General features: G+C 43.8%; 1 protein-coding gene across 1 annotated transcript in view; it reads left to right on the top strand.

Annotated features, from left to right (window-relative positions):
• The window catches only part of LOC310794838 (NLR family CARD domain-containing protein 3-like), a gene marked incomplete at its 5' end in the record, with an annotated part of 36,910 nt that overhangs the window by 13,120 nt on the left and 4,574 nt on the right, over positions 1–19,216 (top strand). The window contains 4 exons of the mRNA XM_083656891.1: positions 1,114–2,911; positions 3,007–3,180; positions 9,188–9,361; positions 9,517–9,563. Coding sequence (XP_083513017.1) covers positions 1,114–2,911; positions 3,007–3,180; positions 9,188–9,361; positions 9,517–9,563 — 2,193 coding nt within the window. The remainder of the gene's footprint in view (positions 1–1,113; positions 2,912–3,006; positions 3,181–9,187; positions 9,362–9,516; positions 9,564–19,216) is intronic.

Here is a 19,216-nt window from a genome sequence, read left to right as displayed (position 1 = left end):
ATTATCAGCTTTATTTTAGCATGCAAAAGTAGCGCGAGACCCATTCCTGGCTGTTCATTGGCTAATGAGTCTCACATTTTGGTCCTCCGCTGACGCCACTCTCTCTCTAGAGGACACTACTCCCGTGTCGTCTGATCGCAGATTGCAAAGTCGTTACTGAGTGGTGGAGACTGAATCCACCACTGGCCAATCACTGGCCAAGTGAACGGTTCACTTCCGTCCCCAGCTGGCTGAGGGGAGTGTCCCAGACGCAGACAGAGATCTGCAGCATGCAGTAACGTAGTGTATCAGCGTAACAACTCTCATGGGTCTGGCGTTGAGACTATTTCTCTCCAAACCCTGTTCCATCAGGAGGTCTTTTGCCTACTTCCTGGTCATTATTGTAGATAAGAATTTGTTCTGAACTAACTTCTTGCCTGGTAAAATAAAGATTGTTGGTTGATGAGGTCTTCAAGCTGCACTCTTTAGACCAGTGGATCTGATGTTATTACAGTAGTATTATTATTTTTCAGAATGTTTAATTCAAATGTTATTCTGTTGCAGCTGCTTGAGCAGAACATTGTCACTTTTGTGAAGAAGGAGCTGAAGAGAGTCCAGCTGGTTCTGAGTCCAGATTACCCAGAATGCTTAGAGTGTCCGAGGGAGGAGGAGGAGGCTTTTCTAAACATCACACTGCTCTTCCTGAGGAGAATGAAGCAGGAGGAGCTGGCTGACTCTCTGCACAGGAGTAAGAGGCTTTAACAGCTTTAACATGATGGAGGGAGGAAGTGGTGGGAAAATGGGAGATATATGATTAGTTAAATATAGACATTTCTCAAGAAAGATTGATTCAATTCCAGATTGCAAAATAATATTCACAATCCTCATGAATCATCAGCTAAAATCATTGATTTATTCATGTGGGTGTATAATGCTGAACACAGTATTATTTAAGAACAAATGCCACCACAGATGCATTTCACATTGGGTAGCACACACAGTCAGGACCTGTTTGTCCACCAGTGATGAGCAGAATAGATGCCATGTGGTTAGGAAAAGTATACATTCACATTAATATTTACACTTCTCATATTTACAGCAACATCCACTGATTGATGTAATTTGTCCTTTCAGAAACTCTTGCTGGAGTGTGCCAACGTAATCACAAATCCAGTCTGAAGGAGAAGTTCCAGTGTCTGTTTGAGGGGATTGCTAAAGCAGGAAACCCAACACTTCTGAATCAGACCTACACAGAGCATTACCTCACAGAGGGAGGGAGTGGAGATGTCAATGATGAACATGAGGTGAGACAGATTGAAGCAGCATCCAGGAAACCAGTGAGACCGGAAACAATAATCAAAAGTGAAGACATCTTTAAACCCTTACCTGGAAGAGATGAACCAACCAGAACATTGATGACAAAGGGAGTGGCTGGCATTGGGAAAACAGTCTTAACACAGAAGTTCACTCTGGACTGGGCTGAAGACAAAGCCAACCAGGATATACAGTTCACATTTCCATTCACTTTCCGAGAGCTGAATCTGCTGAAAGAGAAAAAGTACAGTTTGGTGGAACTTCTTCATCACTTCTTTCCTGAGACCAAAGGAATCTTCAGATTTGACAAGTTCCAAGTTGTGTTCATCTTTGACGGTGTGGATGAGTGTCGACTTCCTCTGGACTTCCAGAACAACAGGATTGTGACTGATGTTACAGAGTCAACCTCGGTGGACGTGCTGCTGACAAACCTTATCAAGGGGAAACTGCTTCCCGCTGCTCGCCTCTGGATGACCACACGACCGGCAGCAGCCAAGCAGATCCCTCCTGAGTGCATTGACATGGTGACAGAGGTGAGAGGCTTCACTGACTCACAGAAGGATGAGTACTTCAGGAAGAGATTCATAGATAAGGAGCAGGCCAGCAGAATCATTTCCCACATCAAGACTTCACGAACCCTCCACATCATGTGCCACATACCAGTGTTTTGTTGGATCACTGCTACAGTTCTGGAGCTTGTGTTGAAAACCAGAGAGGGAAGAGACATGCCCAAGACCCTGACTGAGATGTACATCCACTTCCTGCTGGTTCAGTCCAAACAGGCGGATGTCAAGTATCATGGGAGTGCTGAAACAGATCCAATCTGGAATACAGAGAGCAGCAAGATGATTCTCTCTCTGGGAAAACTGGCTTATGAGGAGCTAGAGAGAGGCAACCTAATATTCTATGAAGCTGACCTGAGAAAGTGTGACATTGATATCAGAGCAGCCTCAGTGTACTCAGGAGTGTTCACACAGATCTTTAAAGAGGAGCGTGGGCTGAACGAGGACACTGTGTTCTGCTTTGTCCATCTGAGCATTCAGGAGTTTCTGGCTGCAGTTTATGTCTTTCTGTCCTTCATCAACACTGGTGTCAATCTACTGTCAGAAAGTCAATCAACATCCTGCTGGTCAACACTATCAAGAGACAAATCTAAACTAACACACCTCTACCAGAGTGCTGTGGACAAGGCCTTACAGAGTCCAAATGGACACCTGGACTTGTTCCTCCGCTTCCTCCTGGGTCTTTCACTAGAGACCAATCAGACTCTCCTAAGAGGCCTGCTGACACAGACAGGAAGTAGTTTGGAGACCAATCAGAAAACGGTCCAGTACATCCAGAAGAAGATCAAGGTGAATCCCTCTTCAGAGAAAAGCATCAATCTGTTCCACTGTCTGAATGAGCTGAATGACCATTCTCTAGTGGAGGAGATCCAACAGCACGTGAGTTCAAGAAGTCTCTCCACAGCCAGACTCTCCCCTGCTCAGTGGTCAGCTCTGGTCTTCATCTTACTGTCATCAGAAAAAGAGCTCGATGTGTTTGACCTGAAGAAATACTCTGCTTCAGAGGAGGCTCTCCTGGGGCTGCTGCCGCTGGTCAAAGCCTCCAATAAATCTCTGTAGGTGCATGCATAACTTGATGTCTTCAATATGAAATGCAATATACAGAAAAAACTATTTTCAAATTTCTTGTTCATGGCTAATTCTTCCCCAGGTTGAGTGGCTGTAAGCTGTCAAAGAGAAGCTGTGAAGCTCTGGCCTCAGTTCTCAGCTCCCAGTCCTCTAGTCTGCGAGAGCTGGACCTGAGTAACAACGACTTGGAAGATCCAGGTGTGAAGCTGCTCTCTGCTGGACTGGAGAGTCCAAACTGTAGACTGGAGAGTCTCAGGTCAGTATCCCTTAAGCCCATGGTACACCAATAAACCTTCTCCAACAAACACAAACACAGATGTTTGTTTGGTGCCCCATTGCTGGCTGTCATTGTTTGGAGATGTTTGGTCAGATTCAACATGTTCAATCCTTTATAGAGGTCTTCACAGGTCTACTCGGGTATTACACATAACGATAGAATAGATAGTGATAGAATCGGACCCGACCCGGACCCTAATTGATCATAATAAATATGGACCCGGACCCGTACGGGTCTCGGGTCGGGTCCCTGATCCCACTCAGATGCACCACAGAGTAGAGCTGCCGAAAATAATCGATTCAGAGATGCATCGCGATGCTTAATAGGACGATTCTGAATCGATTAACAAATATCAAAAATCGATTATTAACACGTTCACTGCCAACAAGGAGTTGAGTCGTCAAACAGAATCCAACCGTTCACTGCCAACGACGAGTTGAGTCGTCAAAAAATAAAAATAAAATTTTTGACGGTGCTACGTGGATCAATGCCCCCCGCGTCTCCTATGGAGATATTGGAAGTATTGAATGTGTATAATCTATTTTACCGACCAGCTAGGTGGCGACGGTCCTCTCCTGACAGAGAGAAAGTCAACCAAAAGCAGCCGCCTCCCGCGGCTGCTTCCTCCATTCTCAAGGAAATGGCTTGGCGATTTTACAGTCAGAAACGAACGAGCCTCATTCTCATACTGTAGGCGGGGACGCTTTCGCGCTGCTGCGGTGGGGGGTTCCAGAAATGGACTGGGTGGGCAGCATAAAGCCTAGAGTCGCACGGGGCTTCATCGGGGCTCTCAAACCCAAGAGACGAGTGAGCCCTATCCACACTCGCTGCCAGGGAGGGAGGCTGCTCAAACTCGCTGCCAGGGAGGGAGGCTGCTCAAACTCGCAGCAGCAGCAGCAGAGCACTCGCTTGTGACAAACGCAGGCTGAAAGCCACTAGACACGCCCACGGAGGGAGGAGTTGAAGGAGAGGGCGTTCAGAACTATATTGTTTGGATGTCTGATCTCTCACTGATGCCAAAATTAAATGGTTAAAGTGACTGTTCTGCCTGTTTGATTGAATTTCACAAAACTGCGATTATCTCAGCTTTCACTCTCAGACGCTAAAACCATGCTGTACTCAACGGCTAATATCTACATAACTACTAACTCTACAAACTAACTCTTTTAGACAGAGAAAGCACACATTCTATTAGTACTTTTGTGAACTTTGTGTTCACAAACTCCAAGCAGAAAAGAATCCTCGGCTCTTGTAAAATGAGCCAGAATCCTCAAAAAACGGCTTGGCAGAAGCTACCTACAGCAAAAAAAAAAACGGCTGGCAGTCAATGTGTTAAAAAATATATATATATATATATATATATATATATAATCAAATAAAATAGAATGTAAGTACATGCAGTTGTTTATTTTAATTATGGATCATAATACAATGCAATTCCAAATGCACTTTTATTTTAAAAGTAGCCACACAGTGAGAAAAAAGAAAGTGAGAAAAAATAAATCATGTATTGCGGAAAAAGTGATGCATCGATTTAAGATGCATCGAGATGCATCGGAGATGCATCGAGATGCATCGTATAATCGAATCGAATCGAATCGTAGACTTGTATAATCGAATCGTGAGATCAGTGAAGATGCACAGCTCTACCACAGAGAGGCACAGGAAATAATTCCTGCCTGTGAAGTAGCCGGCATCCCGTGTTGTGCACAACCACGCTCTGACGTATGTGTGCGCGTTTGCGTGACAGGTCTACCTGAGATTGTGAGGATTACTTTTTCTTTTCTTCTCTTTTTACATAGAAAACACTGCATTCTGGCGGGCAATGATCTAACGCAGTAATGCAGCCTTTCTTGGATTAGTAACTGTAATATAATTACTGTTTTGGAAATTGTAACGCCTTATATTACTTTGTTATTGAAAAAGTAAGTAATTACAGTAGCACACCCAACACTGTTTATATTTCATCGCATGGTGAGTACACAAGTCACAACATGTACATGTGAGTGTTTCTGGCGCTGTTAGAATTTGTATTTTGGGTGACTGAACGGCGATACCATAAGCCGCTTTCAGACATGCCTTGGAATTCGGGAGTTACAGTATCTAGAGGGCATCCGGATGGCGGTGTATGTATGTATGAACACATTTTGGTGAGCTATGCTAGCTCCCGTGACCCTCCTACTATCCGGAGGTAAGACAACCTCGAGCCCTTGTATCAGGGACAGATTCGCCCCCCCAAGAGCTCCGTGAAGTAGCCAGCTCAGTGAGTGCATGAGGAGAGGGAGGGAGACAGAAAGCCAGCGTGGCAGATTATTATTATACTGTATGTGAATGAGCGAGCAAAAAAAACATCATGCCGTTTCAGTTTTTCCAAATGAAGCTTGAACCTGCTTCGTGTGTGTCAGCCAACAGGCTACATGTTGCTGGATTGAAATGCTCATGGCTTTGATCTTATTTCATTTCTGCATAGCATCGCACAGCACACACATTTAATTAGCATTTTTGGACGCGAGGGTCGTCCTGCTTCCCAGTATTGGACATTGCTAGGTAGGGTATCTGGATCTGGTTGCGTTCATGCCTTTGATTTAATGTTTACACAGCGTTTGTGAAGATTCACGTGCAGAACCGCAAATTCCAAGTAGCGTCAAGTGGCAGTATAAATGGAAACTTCAGGGCATAACCTTCGCAATAATGGCAATTAAATGAAGTAAATGCACGTGTAATGCTTTTTTGTGTGTGTTATCCGAAAGATACAGAACAGAGATAAACTTGAAGAATATCTGCTCCCTTCGAAAAGTCAATTTTAACCCGTAGTGAGTCGACCGTTCTGATTTCTTGTTACTAAGCAATACAACATTGATTTTATTTTGAAGGTAAAAACGTCTAGCTTCCTGTATTCTGTATAATTCTAGTAGGGTTGACGCATTTTAGGACTGAACATAGCAAAGACCTGTTTTATTTTTAGCGCTTGAGACTCGAGGAAATCGATGCATCTGGGCGTGAGTTGTAGGGTTGTTTAATTAATTACTAACGTTATGCGCAAACGATTATATGCCGTGAACGTTAGCAGTTATCGCCCATTATCTATTTTTAGCAACTTGTTTTCAGACTCTGCATGTCATGATAGTTTGTTGAATGTCAATGCGATTCACTTAAAGCAGCTACGAGCAAGATTTTCAATTGTTATTAAACAGTCTGAATGTAATATTGATGCATCACATCTTACCTATAATAGTAGCTGAGACCAAAGCCTTGTGAATCGGAGATTGCTCTCTTGATGTCTGTGTCTGTCTTCCGGCGGGCCGGATAGACCAGGAAGTGAAATGAAACATTTTACGGCAGCTGCCTGCCTTCAACCGTTTCGCTCTGCCTAGCAACAGACCATAAACAAGGAACACGCCATGCTCGCTACATCCAGGGGCTTGCTACTCTCGCGAACATCTCTCGTTATATTCTAACAGTTTGTTTGGAAGTTATTTTGTTATTTTGTGGTTATGGCCGAAGTGGCTGCCGCAAACCATTTCATTTCACTTCCTGATCTGCCCCGGCCGCAGACAGACTAATCATCAAGACAACACTGGGTGATTCACTCGGTGTTCAAGCGAGACTACTCTGCGTTGGTCTCGTCTACTATTAGAGGTAAGATGTGAGGCATCGATATTAAAATTAGACTGTTTAATAACAATCGAAAACAGACAGTGAAGTACAGCTGTGTGGTCAGTTTTCACAACTCCCCATTGTGTGGTCATGTCCAAATTCCCCTCTACCCCCGCCCCCTCTCTACTTTACACCCTACTTTACATGCTCCACATGTATGAAAGCAACATGCCTCATGTCTGAAAGGGTACACTTCACATATCCCCCGGGTCAGGCTCAGGGCAAGGGAATTGGAGGAATAACACTCCAACCTGACAGGAGGAACTAAATACAATACCAGCAACAATTGTGCAGCCTACAAATTTGAGGCCATAGAGACCTCCCAGGAAGCTACAGGATGAGGAACCAAATAAATTTAACTGAGCAAAATATCTCAATAACAAAAAACAATGTCTGACTCAGAGAAATGGAGAGAAATCAATATCATCATTTGCTTTTAGGGTTACAATCCAAAAGGTTTCTCTTTGGAGGAGATGTTTGAGTCTATCCCCTCCTCTGGCAGATTTGAGGATGACTTCTGTTGCCATGAAATGCCATGCATTTCTGTGTTGGGCCTCTACCCTGATGAAGGCTCTCTGTAGCTGAACGCGTTGGTCTTTTTAATTGTGTAAGATTTAGCCATGCCACAATAAAGGCTTTTTAACTGTTCTACCTGAAACAGAGTGGCCTTGGATTTTTCAAGTTTTTCCTGTACTCTACTCCATTTTTTTACTTTTACAAGGATCCAACTTGAACTTTTTCTCATGCTTCTCTCCACCCTCACCAAAGAGCACCTGTTTCAGTGATTTTACTAAGGACCCACGCAGCGGTTCCTCATCCCTTCTGTTAAATAAAGTTTGACTGAGCTCCAGCTAAATTGTCAAGTATTGCAGCCTGCTTGCCACCCAGGCACTTACTATATGTAGCCTACTTAATTTATATGATATAAATGTAACCAAACAGGTCGGCTTTGTGCACACAGGAGAAGTAGGTTAATTTTCTTTTGGAGAGAGATCCTTTATTGATTTGTTTGGGAAGAGGGTTTACTCTGAACACATTTGAGAACTGAACTGAATTGAAGAAACTGAATTTCTACCTTTTGCTGTACAGTACCTCCAATACACTGGATATTGGGTTTGCATTCTCACTCTGATTATGTAAGGGTTAATGCACGACGAGGTGTCCATTATCAGAAATTATTGGACGACATGGAGGCGTAATCCGTCTGAGGCGAAGCCGCGAAGTCCAATAATTTCTGATAATGGACACCTTGAAGTGCATTAACCCGCTTATACCATGGTCACTTGCCAAAGAAACAAAACAAGACCATTCATTTATATTTCCATGCATTTTGCAATCAAAATCTAGTTTTCATAACCTTGAATATGAGTTGAGAACTGGCGAGACAAAATAGTCCCCTCGGCTGCTCAAGATTAGGCTATCATTGGATAAAATGGCCGCTTAGTGCCTGCTGCACCTGGCACAATTCTAGAGTCAAGCTAACTTTGACCGACTAATGTTTTTTCTAAACTTATAAAAGTGCCATATTAAGCGTTAACGGTGGTATAGAGCTCAAACGGCTCTGTCGTGGTCGTAATCCTCGCGCATTGATATGAACGTGAACAGAGCATTTAGCTAGGTGTACATTATCACTGTACAATATCACAAATTAATGGACACCTTGCAGCCAATCAGAATCGAGTATTCACCCAGACCATGGTATAATGCTTGTTAACATTCTGGTTGGTGGTTCAAAAAGTGGCCCCCGGGCAAAGCAAGTTGAGTATCCCGGCTTTAGCCCATAGCACACCAATCAAACATTCCCCAACAACTGCCAGCATTGTTATTGTGCTTTAACCTGATCAACAGATGACCGTTTACCTCCTGCTTTACATACAGATTGCTGTCATTTACCTCCTGCTTTACATACAGATTACTATCAGCAGACAAACACCTGTGGGTGATTTTCTCTGTCCATGTATTTTTTAAACCAGGTGTGATACCAACATTTAGCCCTTCATAGCCCCTGTGAATGACTTTCCATGAGGGCATTTCATGCTTTCCTCTCTGTGCTGCCTCAGTTGTTGAAACCTGAAAAAGTAGAAAGAACTTCTAATATTCTGTCAGACAGTGAGTAGAGAACTCTCAAACTGCAGCACATAACCACAGAGCTGACCAGCCAACTGTATGAGGCAGTAACCGTTTTGCTAGAATTTGACGGCATTAGCACAACTAATTTCACAGTAGGCTACTAATCAAATCTGACATGGATTAATTTGTGTGTGTGTGTGTGTGTGTGTGTGTGTGTGTGTGTGTGTGTGTGTGTGTGTGTGTGTGTGTGCGTGCGCAGTTTGTCAGGCTGTCTGCTTACAGAGGAAGGCTGTGCTTCTCTGGCCTCAGCTCTGAGCTCCAACCCCTCCCATCTGAGAGAGCTGGACCTGAGCTACAATCATCCAGGAGGCCCAGGAGTGGAGCTGATCTCTGCTGGACTGGAGGATCCACACTGGAGACTGGACTCTCTCAGGTATATATTTAAAAAGCATCACCCTCCCCTATTTCCTCCAGTGACCCCTTCCATAAATAACGAACGGTCCCTATTATATGGAAAACCCTTCATAGGGAAGGTTTTGTTTCTGTCCTCAAATAGAATACTCTGGTCTGACTTTGTTTGCCCCACAGTGTGGACCATGGTGGAGTCCAGTGGTTGAAACCAGGCCTGAGGAAGTGTAAGTGTTTATCTCCTTAATAAATGCACGACCGTCTGTCTGTATGTTCTCTGTTTATCACACATCTCGAGAGCCGTTCGTCCGATCGACTTCAAACTTGCCGAGTGTGTTTCTGAGACACTGAGAAAATGCAGTGTTGAATAGTGCAAATTAGACACGTGACATGTTCAATATTAATACTTTTAGACAAGATTTTTACTATAAGCACCGCCCCACTGGGATGCGCTGGCGAGCAACCAGCGAGCCGGAAGCTGTGTGGTGCTGGCGGAGCTTAATAATATATGTGAAATTTGTGGACCTATAGGAGGTAAATCTGTGCATGGATTTTATTTTCTCCAGCGGATATCTTAAGGCTGCAACACACCACCAAAACTTAAAAAGACAAAGAATGCCGACTGTTGCATCACCTCACATCTCCTGTGTCACGGCCAAAAATGTGCACTTGAACACACTGCAAAGACAACAGTCAACTAGTATAGCACATACGTTACTGTGACTGCATGAGACCATAGTCAAGTCAAGTTTATTTGTATAGCCCTAATTCACAAGCATGTCTCAGAGGACTTCACAGAAAATATGTCTAGCTAATTCTAGCTGACACAACAGTAGCAATTACAGTAGTAAGGAAAACACATTGAACAATCATATGATAGAGAAATATAGAAAATATAGAAATATTGAATAGAAAGGGTGCCATGCTTTAGGGTAGAATGGGTGCTATGCTTTAGAATAGTGGGGGAGGAGAGATCAGGAGAGGGAGGAGGTGGGGAGTGTGCAGGGGAGGGAGAGCAGGGGGAATGTGAGAGGAGAGAGCAGGAAAGTGATGAGGTCAATTTCCCACATGAATGGGAAATGTGGGGGAGGAGAGAGCAGGGAAGGGGAGGAGAGAGCAGCGAAGGGGAGGAGGTGGGGAAGGGAGAAAGACGAGAGAGCAGAAGAGGGGAGGAGGGAGGGGGAGCGGGGGATGTGCGGGAGGAGAGAGCAGGGAAAGGGAGAGGTGGGGAGGGAATGGGAAATGTGGGGGAGGAGAGAGCAGGGAAGGAGAGGTGTGGAAGGAGCAAGGGGGAAAGATAATGGGTGCCATGGTATACAATAGAATGGGTGCCATGCTTTAGAATAGTGGGGGAGGATAGTTCAGGAAAGGGAGGAGGTGGGGAGGGAGAGCAGGGGGAGTATGAGAGAGTATGAGGAGAGAACAGGGAAAGGAGGGGATGCCATGCTTTAGAGTAGAATGAGTGCCATGCTTTAGAGTGTGAGAAAGGAGAGAGCACGAAAAGGGGGGAGCAAATCAGACAATCTGACTACTCTAGCCATTAACCAGAACTAACTAGAACACAGGGAATCTAGCTAATCTACAGCCTAGTCTGCCCTGTCCTATTCTGCTCTAGTCTGATTTAGCCTGAACATTATAACAGGTATACAGCCTACAGTTAGGCTGTAGCTAATCTATCGCCTAACCTAAGCTATTCTAACCTACCGGCATCCCTCTACCAGTGATGGAGAGCACCGATGCCCCCCACCCCGGCCCCCGCCCCCACACACATAAGGCGTGTGAGAGAAGGCCAGGCCGGGATACAGCGCCCCCCTCACCCCCAGTGCGCACCACATGGATTGCCTCAGTGACTTGTTGGCTGAGGAGGAACCTTGTGAGGGCTGATGTACTGTAGGGGCCCAACTATGGACCCCCTCTGGGGACCCCCCTCCGGGACAGGCTGAGAAGATGCCGGGCTAACCATTTACAGAGTTTCACATTATAGAAATAAAATTTACAAAAGAACAGAAAATTGAAAATGTAAATAGGAGTCCAACAAAAGCAATATGAAAATGTAGTCTTTAAATGATCCTAAGATCAGGGAAGAAAGTTGAAAGTGTAAAAAGGTAGATTCCAAAAAGAAATAGAAAATTGAGTCTTTAAGTGTTAGTAAGTTCAGGGAATACTAGCTAATTAGCTAGCTGAAAAGGGGGAAAATGATCAGGAGTTCCACGAGGGTGATCTGAGGGATCCATGAGTCCGCATTGGTGGCATCAACCGAGATGAGATGAGGGGAGGATAGGGGTCGGTGGTGATGATGAGGCCGGGGAAGGTGGGGGGGTGAAGGAGTAGTGGGTAGATGGGCCAGAGTGACGACAGGTGGCCAGGACGATGGCGATCAGATCGAGGGCTGAGGTGGCGGTCGACGGGCGGGCGGGGGTGTAAGTCAGGCCAGTGAAGGACACCTGAGGAGGAGAGAGAGAAGAGGGGAGAGCCAGTACGAAGGAATCTGCGCAGAGGTGGAACTAAGTTTGGCAGCTAATAATTTCCTGCCTATACTGCTGGGACAACTGATACTATACTACAAAATCAAGTCTAGATTTATACTGATACTGCTGGCTTGAGACATCCCGCTCAGCAGTTCAGGACTAAGTTTATTCAGCGGATATTAGATATTCTGTCCATACTACTAGGATCACTAATACTATACTGCTAATTCAGGTCTAGGTAGTCTAGGTCTAAATTTAGACTGATACTGCTGGCTTGAGATAGCCCGCTCAGCAGTTCAGGACTAAGTTTATTCACCAGCTATTAGATTTTCTATCTAGTAAGTAAGTAAATAATTTATTTCGGTCAGTTTGTCAATTTCACATGAATGCATTACAGTAATAATGTGCGTTTACATATAGCTACTAAGCTACTGGGTCGACTGATGCCATTATTAAATTAGGTCTAAGTTTATACTGATATTGCTGGCTTGAGACAGCCCGCTCAGCAATTCAGGATTATATATACTCAACAGCTAGTAAATGTTTCCAGAGAATGACACCATCAAACACAACCATATGATTGGGAAAATAAATGGGTTTTGAGTGTAGTTTTGAAGATTTCAATAGAGCCAGCTTCCCTAACTAACCATAGGACTGTGCATATAAACCAGATACAGTACACGAAACAAAGCAGTGTTTGCCAATATCTGATAAAAGATAGTTGCAAATGGCCCTGCTGTTGTCAGGCCTTGCCTGGTCTTTTGCTTGTGAAAGAATAAAGGAAGAAGTAGATGCGTAAATATAAGGAGAAGCCGAACCAAATGTGTCATATCATACATAGTCTAGCAGAATGGGCCCTCAGATTTTGAGATACCCCTACCCGAGGTAGAACAAATGACAACAATGATTTTTCTCATCTTTAGGGTCTCCCATTAATGAAATTGATTGTTGTCAAAAAAAAAATTGGGGGAAAAGATGTTTTTTTGGCTGTTCTTTAGAACTACCCCAATCCCTGAAAAATAGCCAAATTAGGCCAGTCCGAATAGGGGAAAGGTGACAAAAAAGCCAATAACTTGAGAATGCTCACTCTTTTCCTCATCAGATTTGCTGAGGTATGAACCAGGTGGCTGCCGTACATCACCAAATAGTCAAAAAATGATTTACCTAAAAAGATAATGAATTATAGTCCTGTAAATATAGCTTTAGTTTAGGCGGAAATTGTACTTTGTGGTGATAGGAACATAGGACATCACTTTTCTCTCATTTATCAGAAAAACTGAAATCCCTGAAAAATATACCATTACTGAATTGTCTAGGGTGCTATTGAACACTGACCAGTAGTTGTATGGAGATATCTGGTACAGTTCTATTGCAAATGAGATTTCTTTAGACATAGGCCTACTACCTCTTCACTGAAACAGTCAAATTATTGTATGTTATTCTGAATGGGGAATAAGTGGCATAAAAGCCTATAACTTGGGAATGCTCACTCTTTTCCTCGTCAGATTTGCTGAGGTATGAACCAGGTGGCTGCCCTACATCACCAAATAGTCAGAAAATGATTTACCTAAAAAGATAATGAATTATAGTCCTGTAAACATAGCTTTAGTTTAGGCAGAAATTGTACTTTGTGGTGATAGGAACATAGGACTCCATCACTTTTCTCTCATTTATCAGAAAAAAGAAAACCCTAAAAATATACCATTACTGAATTGTCTAGGGTGCTATTGAACACTGACCAGTAGTTGTATGGCGATATCTCGTATCGTTCTATTGCAATGAGATTTCTTTAAGTGGCATAATACTAATAATAATACATTTTATTTGGTGACACCTTTCAAAACACCCAAGCTCACCCAAGTGCATAAAAGAGACATGACATTCTAAAATATCATACATAAAAACAAGCATTGCAAACACCAGCATCATTAAAATATGACGAGCGTAGATATAAGAACAGACAGAAGATACACACGGCAGGCGAATAACAGATTGAGTACTGTATATGATTAAAGGTAGTAGGCCAATTTGAACAGGTGGGTTTTGAGGTGGGATTTGAATGTGGTGATGGAGTCAGACTGTTGGATGTGTGATGGCAACGAGTTCCAGAGTCTGGGTGCAGAGCAGCTGAAGGCCCTAGCACCCATGGTACTGAGGCGAGGGAGGCGGGACAGTCAGGAGGCCAGCTGAAGAAGAGCGTAGGGAGCGGGAAGGGGTGTATTCCTGGAGGAGGTCAGAGAGATGGGTGGGTGCTAGGTTGTGTAGGGCTTTGTAAGTGAGCAGAAGGTTTTTGAAGTCAATCCGGTAGTGAATGGGAAGCCAGTGGAGTTGAATGAGGACAGGGGTGAGGTGGTCAGATGATTTACTGCGGGTGATGATCCAGGCATTTGGAGTCTGTTGAGCAATTTGGTGGGTAGGCCAGAGAGAAGAGAGCTGCAGTAATCAATCTGGGATGTAACGTGGATCAGGATGAGGACTTTGGTGCTGTGTTGGGACAGGGATGGGCGGAGTCTGGAGATGTTGCGGATGTGGAAGAAAGCAGACCGGGTGATGTTTTTATGTGGGGTGCAAAGGAAAGGGTGCTGTCCAGAATGACGCGGAGGCTCTTGACTTGGGTGGAGAAGGGAACAGGGAAGCTGTCAATGATGATGTTTGGGGCAGTGGTGTTTTGAGCTTTGGAGAGGATGTTTTTGGAGCCGATGAGGAGGGCCTCGGTTTTACTGGCATTTAACTTCAGGAAGTTACTGCTCATCCAGCTCCTGATGTCCTGGAGGCAGGCAGTGAGGGAGGTGGGAGGAAGAGCGGTGGTGGGTTTGGTGGAGATATAGACCTGGGTATCATCGGCGTAGCAGTGAAACTGGACACCATAGTGTCGGAGGATTTTACCCAGGGGGAGGAGGTAGGTGATGAATAGGAGTGGACCCAATACTGACCCCTGGGTCAAATGGCAGAACACCCGGACGAGTGGTTCCCTAGTTGGACTAACTGTCGTCTGTCGGGAGGTAGGATGCAAACCAGGAAAGTGCAACACCAGTGATTCCAATGTTCGCCAGGTGCTCCACAAGTAGTGGGTGGGAGATGGTATTGAAAGCAGTGGAGAGGTCAAGGAGGATGAGGATGGTGAGGAGTCCAGAGTCAGCTGCACGGAGGAGGTCATTATTTATTTTTAACAGGGCTGTTTCAGTGCTGTGATTAGGGCGGAAACCATATTGAAATGGTTCGTGGAGGATGTTTGAGTCGAGGTGGGACTGGATTTGGGCGGCAACCACCCTCTCAAGAGTTTTGGAGATGAAGGGGATGTTGGAGTTGGGACGGTATAGTGTTTGAGGTCAGATGGGTACTGTGGCCTATAAGTTAAGAATGCTCACTCTGATGATCATCATATTTGGAGAGGGAAATACCAGGTGGCTGAACTACATCACCAAATAGTCAGAATGTGGGGAACCCAATAAAATAAAGTTGATCTAAATTACAAGCCTCTAAAACATAGAAATACAAGGTGTAAATATTGGAAGTTTTATTGAAACTGGAACATTAATCCAAACTATAAATCAGTAGTATCTCCTGTCTTCACATGATGGAATAATACAAGTATAATAGTAAGCATAATACATTTGTTTTATGGTAGCCCCAAATCTCAGTGCTTCATTTCATTTAATGAACAAAAACAGGAGAACAGACTAGAAAACAAAATACTGCTCATTTGACCTGGCATATGGACACTTGTTTCACAGCCAAAGTCCAAATATCCAAATATGAAATACAGTATCAGCCCTTTGTTGAACGTATTATGACCGTACCAGATTATTGTGCCAGTGTTTTCGAGTCTGGGGCACATTCACAAGCTTATACTCCATGGACTGCAATTGTAAGGATTGCAAAAGACTGATGCAAACAAACTGTCTAAATATTGCTCAGTCTTTAGGCAGCCTGTCTATCTGGAGACAATCGTGTTTAATATACTGCATCCTTAGTATCATTGTCCATTTGTCAGATTAAGCTATCACAATGTAAAAAAAAATCCTCTTCTGTGTATCATATTGTAAACTTTTTCCGAAGTATTTGGATGTTTCATTGTTGCTGCGCGTACATAAGATGTGTTTCAGTGAGAGGTCAAGTATATAGATACTAGAATGTCAAATGTCAGGTTCCTCAGATGTTTGGGGACACATTTTGACATTCTGCACAGCAGGTGCAGAACTCCGTACAGGGGAGGCCAACAGAGAGGCACTGGCACTTTCCACTCTCAACAGTTTGGATCTTTGCAATACAAGTAAGTAATGTCTCTCACTTCTGTAGGTGCTGGGGGTTTCCTAAATAGGACTGATTTAATGGCTCCATCTCTGACAATCCATCCCTTGCCGATAGGACTCCATAACAGGGGTTTGGGCATGTGACTGTGACACCATATCGCTGTCTGATACATTGCTCTTTGCACATGTTGTGCAAATGCATCCTCTGTTGGTGGCAAATTTGCAGAGGCTGCATATGTTGTTGATGCAATTATGAACCTCAGTTCATACAAGTTTGTGCACATCAGTCCATTTTTATACTTGGATTAATGTTCCAGTTTCAATCAAACTTCCAATATTTACAGCTTGTTATTTCTGTTTTATGGTAATGGTAAATGGCTTGCGCTTTTATTTAAAGCGCTTTACAATCAGTACAGTCACCTATTCATGCACCGATGGCGGCAGGTTAGGGTGCTGGCACACCATCAGGAGCAATTTGGGGTTCAGTATCTTGACCAAGGACACTTCGACATGCAGACTGGAGGAGGTGGGAATTGAACCACCGACCTCTTTGATCCAAATCGATTAGTGGACGACCCGCTCTACCTCCTGAGCTACAGCCGCTCCAGGCGGTTTGTAATTTAGATAATCTTTATTTTATTGGGTTACTCACATTCTGACTATTTGGTGATGTAGTTCAGCCACCTGGTATTTCCCTCTCCAAATATGATGACCATCAGAGTGAGCATTCTTAACTTATAGACTATTATGCCAGTGACCTAATTTGACTGTTTCAGAGAAGAGATAGTAGGCCTATGTCTAAAGAAATCTCATTTGCAATACAACTGTACCAGATATCTCCATACAGCTACTGGTCAGTGTTCAATAGCACCCTAGACAACTCCGTAATGGTATATTTTTCAGGGATTTCAGTTTTTCTGATAAATGAGAGAAAAGTGATGGAGTCATGTTCCTATCACCACAAATTACAATTTCCGCCTAAACTAAAGCTATATTTACAGGACTATAATTCATTATCTTTTTAGGTAAATCATTTTCTGACTATTTGGTGATGTAGGGCAGCCACCTGGTTCATACCTCAGCAAATCTGATGAGGAAAAGAGTGAGCATTCTCAAGTTATTGGCTTTTTTGTCACCTTTCCCCTATTCGGACTGGCCTAATTTGGCTCTTTTTCAGGGATTGGGGTAGTTTAAAGAACAGCCAAAAAAACATTTTTTCCCCCAATTTTTTTTTTGACAACAATCAATTTCATTAATGGGAGACCCTAAAGATAAGAAAAATCATTGTTGTCATTTGTTCTACCTCGGGTAGGGGTATCTCAAAAACTAAAGCCTTTTTTGAGGACTTGCTGCTAGACTAACAGGCTCAAAGGGCTTTCCTGATGCCCATGCTGTTGTGAAGATTTTGAGTGACATCACTGATGACATTACTCAGGCCCACCTACTTAGCCATCACCACTGAGTGACATCATAGTTGTCATAACCAGCTTTTGTCCTATATCACTTGAAAGTTGCTCATTAAATAGACTCCTCGGACATAATAAACTTAACGACCTGATCTGTCAGAGGACCTATCGAGGACTGTTCTGCTTCTTTTACAACAGCGCCTCCAGTCATTATGTTGCAGTGGAACAAACTGTTAGGCTTTGCTTCTTATCAATGTAAGCTCTTTGGCACAAATGGTGATGTGTGTTGTTACAGCGCGTGCACATGTACGTTTTCATAGAACATAAAAGTGAAACAGGGAGGAGTAACTGACAGGAGTGGAGCTTTAAAAAACCCCATCAGTAACTTTTTCACCTTAATATAAGATGGTCCAGTGTATTCTAAGAGGCAGAATGTCGCCTCTATTGGTCACACAGCGCCCTCCAAAGGCCTCTCCTGGCACTAAGCATTTTGTGCCTGCGTCTCGTACACAGCATGAGCGGCATACCGCGCATGCGCTGTACAGCGGAAGCGCTGTGTTCAGTAAAACAAGGAAGTAACTCGGTGCGGATTCGATACGAAAATGATGTTTCACGTAACTATGGATTATTATTTCATCATGTGGTGAGTACCCGATGTCACATGTACATAGAGCTTTCTGGCGCTGTGTTTTGTTGACTTTGAATGGCGATACTGATACAGACTATTGCACCCAGAGGGCGCTGTTTTCCCAATAGCAAAACTTGGAAAAGTTGCTGAATGGGGCTTTAAAGTCGAGCTGAACCCAAAAATGACTTTTCTTTTCTTTTAGTTCAAATACCTGGGTATGCAGTGCACCTATGTATGCCAAAAAAAATCACAAAAATCTAATTTATTTAGTTTTTCACACTTTTTCACATCAAAAGTTCATTTTTCAAGATTTCACTCATAACAGTAAACTAAAGTTTGCTGAAGTCACATGGTACTATAACATTTCTACCCCATTTCATCCAATCATATCACGACATGGCAGCTGTCAATCAAATCTTCATTTCAGGATAAATTTCTCTTCTAAATGAAGGAGAAAATGGCACCTAGTGCCTGTCATCTGGCAGAATTCCTATCCCATAAACTAACTACTAACTTGACCATTTGTATGTTGATATACACAATAAAGAAAACGGTTATGCCTAAGAATGCAAAGAAATGTAACTGGCTCGTTAAAACTCGCATTCCAGGAATATTGTATTTACCATAATTGCGTTAATGGCGCGTGCCTGAGAGCCTGGTTGTCAGGGGTCGCACCTCGGAGATTCCAGGCCGACGGGCTGCACTCTCCGCTCCGGCAGCTGGCTGCCTGCGGCTCGCCAAGCTCCACTCAGCCACTAAACCTCGCGTCACCAGGCTCTTCCCGAGGAGAGCGCCACAACATGCTGAATCCCACTCGATTTGGGGGTGGAACACACCAGGATTGGCCAAAGCCCAATCCAGTCCCCATAATTGTCAAATAAAATCATCAACATGCTACTATGACCCGCCTCTCAACCTGTCATCTCAGACAAGTTATGTTTTCAGTCTGAAACGGACTCCGACCCACGAGCCACTTGGGCTCCGAACGGGTTTGGGTTTAAGAGTCAGAGTCAGAGTCAGTTTATTTACCATTTGCAGTCGAAACTACATTGGAATTGGGGTGCAAGTGTGGATAAAGGCCCGAGTCATCCAGCTCACTTTAAAAGTGCAGGAATAAAGTGCACT

This window comes from Poromitra crassiceps, assembly GCF_964638095.1.
Source record: "Poromitra crassiceps genome assembly, chromosome: 20".
Lineage (NCBI taxonomy): Eukaryota > Metazoa > Chordata > Actinopteri > Beryciformes > Melamphaidae > Poromitra > Poromitra crassiceps.
The sequence above is the reverse complement of the archived record's forward strand: the minus strand, read 5'-3'. Positions and strand labels throughout refer to the sequence as shown.